The sequence below is a fragment of the Hyalella azteca genome, unplaced genomic scaffold (genome assembly GCF_000764305.2).
Source record: "Hyalella azteca isolate HAZT.00-mixed unplaced genomic scaffold, Hazt_2.0.2 contig17651, whole genome shotgun sequence".
NCBI lineage: Eukaryota > Metazoa > Arthropoda > Malacostraca > Amphipoda > Hyalellidae > Hyalella > Hyalella azteca.
Window position 1 is genome coordinate 158,648 of NW_025947427.1, and position 2,234 is coordinate 160,881.

Genomic DNA, 2,234 nt, shown 5'->3' on the forward strand with positions numbered 1-2,234 from the left:
GCGCCAAACTAGCAAGCATGTAATCAACTTGACAGCTAAATTGTTAACAGGATTTTGCCGATGTCTTCTTTTGGGCTGAAAATATATTTAATATACAGCTGCAGGCCTGCAGCTCAAGGTCAACTGACCACCTTACAAGAAAGCACTCACAGCCATGTACCTCATGTAATAATCTAGCTATAATTAATAAATTATAATCGAAAATTATCAAACGGGAAAATTAATTATAAGTGACATTATATACAGTATGGCGCACTCCGTCTTCTATGATGACTAAAAAGAAGTTACGCTAAAAAACGTAGAAGTTACTTGAAACACTTGCTTGAAGATGCAGAACCTCCCTAGCATGATGTTTTGTGTTTATTTATATCACTCTAGTCGTTCGTGGGAATGACTCATCTTGGGGACTTGAGTGACAAAAGGATAAATTTATTTGTTTTGTTGACATGGAAAGAGAATAAAGAGAATCCTTGCAACAAAAGGCTTTTAAAGGATATGATTTACAAGGAGACTTGGCACCACTGCAGCGCAGCAATGTAGTTGTGAAGTGTGGACTGCCCGCAGTTGCAAGCAGATAATGGAGATAGAAGGGTGAGTGAGAAATAGGGCTCCGGAACGAGCAGTTCTTATTGTGAATTTTCGTTTTTGCTGAGTGCGTGCAAGAGAAAATTATATTCATTTGCCAATTCCTTAAAGTCTCGACATCTAAGAAGTATTTTTGGCTGAAAAACCACTTTGAAGACTATGGGTATGGGAACGTCAACCTGCATGAGTGCGCTAAGAAACACATCACACTGCACACAAATAATTGTGAAACTATTATATAGATTATAGATGAATAATCAGCTACTGAAATAAAAATATGCTCGTAATAATCATACATTGATGTGAGCCTAACCTTAGCACAATTAATCAAACGAATTTACACATGTTAATGCGTCTTTAACACATCTTAAGGATCCGGTCAAATGAAACTATTTTAGATCTTCTGTGAACAAGGCACGAAAAGGAAAAGACTCGGCGACAGGCCACATCAGGCCTACACTCCAGCGCCGACATCACTATGTTATGTTATGTTATGTTATGTTATGTTATGTTATGTTATGTTATGTTATGTTATGTTATGTTATGTTATGTTATGTTATGTTATGTTACTGTCTCTTATACACATCTAGATGTGTATAAGAGACAGGGAGTGGGGCTATCTGCCCTGGAGTGGGGCTATCTGCCCTGGAGTTGGGCTATCTGCCCTGGAGTGGGGCTTTCTGCCCTGGGATGGTGCTCTCTGCCCCGGTGTGGTCTCCACTTTGGTGGCACCGTTCTGCAGCTCTTCACCCATTGAGAAATCTTCAGTTTTTTTCAAGACACCCAATTTTGTACCTGAAAACAAAATTCAGTCTAATTCCTTGAACCATTCTGACATGGGGCCGCATTGAACCAGTCTTCAGAGGCTCCCATAAATTCCAATTAAAGAAAAAAAAAGAAGACTGGAGAGTGCAGTGGGAGTACAACGGACGTGTGTAAGTTTTTCTGCCCATTTATCGACGTCTGACGACGAATAGTTAATTGAGATTATTGCCTTGATAGTTGAATTTTTCATTGCATTAATAGTTGAATCCGTCAAATTGCACAAAAAATGGATAAAATGCCCAAACGCAGGAAAAAGGAACAAGGTGATACTGCTTCAGTATCATCTGACTGCTCCGAGACCAACTCTCAATCTGCATCACTCTCTAAGCCTAATCTCTCTGGAAGTGCAATACTGACCTGGTCTCAAATGCTGCCTCTCAGCCAGTCAGCCTCAATGATACTGTCCTACCTACTACCTAGTGCAGAGGTCATGGTGCCAATCCATAGGTTATTCAAAAGAACCTGTTCTTATGTCATTTTGAACCGATCAACACTTCTTTATGGACCGATCGTAAAACACACCTTCACCGGCAAAAGCTTTCACACATCTGAAGAAGGTGAGCTGACAGCTACACTGGCCATGGGGTGTGGGTGGACCTAATTTGAATTTGAATGCATGCAGCGATTCAAATTCCTATAGACTGTGATAGACATAGTATACAAGTCATAGAGCCTAAATTTTTAATATCTATAAAAAAATGTACGTTTCTGCATGTATTATAATGCTGTTAACATTAGCAAACTTTTAATTATCTCTGATGCAAGAAATACTTGCTTAAATCATTTTATTTTCAATATAAGCGACTGGATGCAACAATCGGTTC

The 2,234-nt window shown here is 39.3% G+C and overlaps 1 protein-coding gene across 1 annotated transcript in view; it reads left to right on the top strand.

Moving 5' to 3' along the window:
* Positions 1-553: 553 nt before the first annotated feature.
* The window catches only part of LOC108681847 (caspase-10-like), a 7,435-nt gene continuing 5,754 nt past the window's right edge, over positions 554-2,234 (top strand). The window contains exon 1 of the mRNA XM_018170922.2: positions 554-591. Coding sequence (XP_018026411.1) covers positions 578-591 — 14 coding nt within the window. The 5' untranslated portion in view covers positions 554-577. The remainder of the gene's footprint in view (positions 592-2,234) is intronic.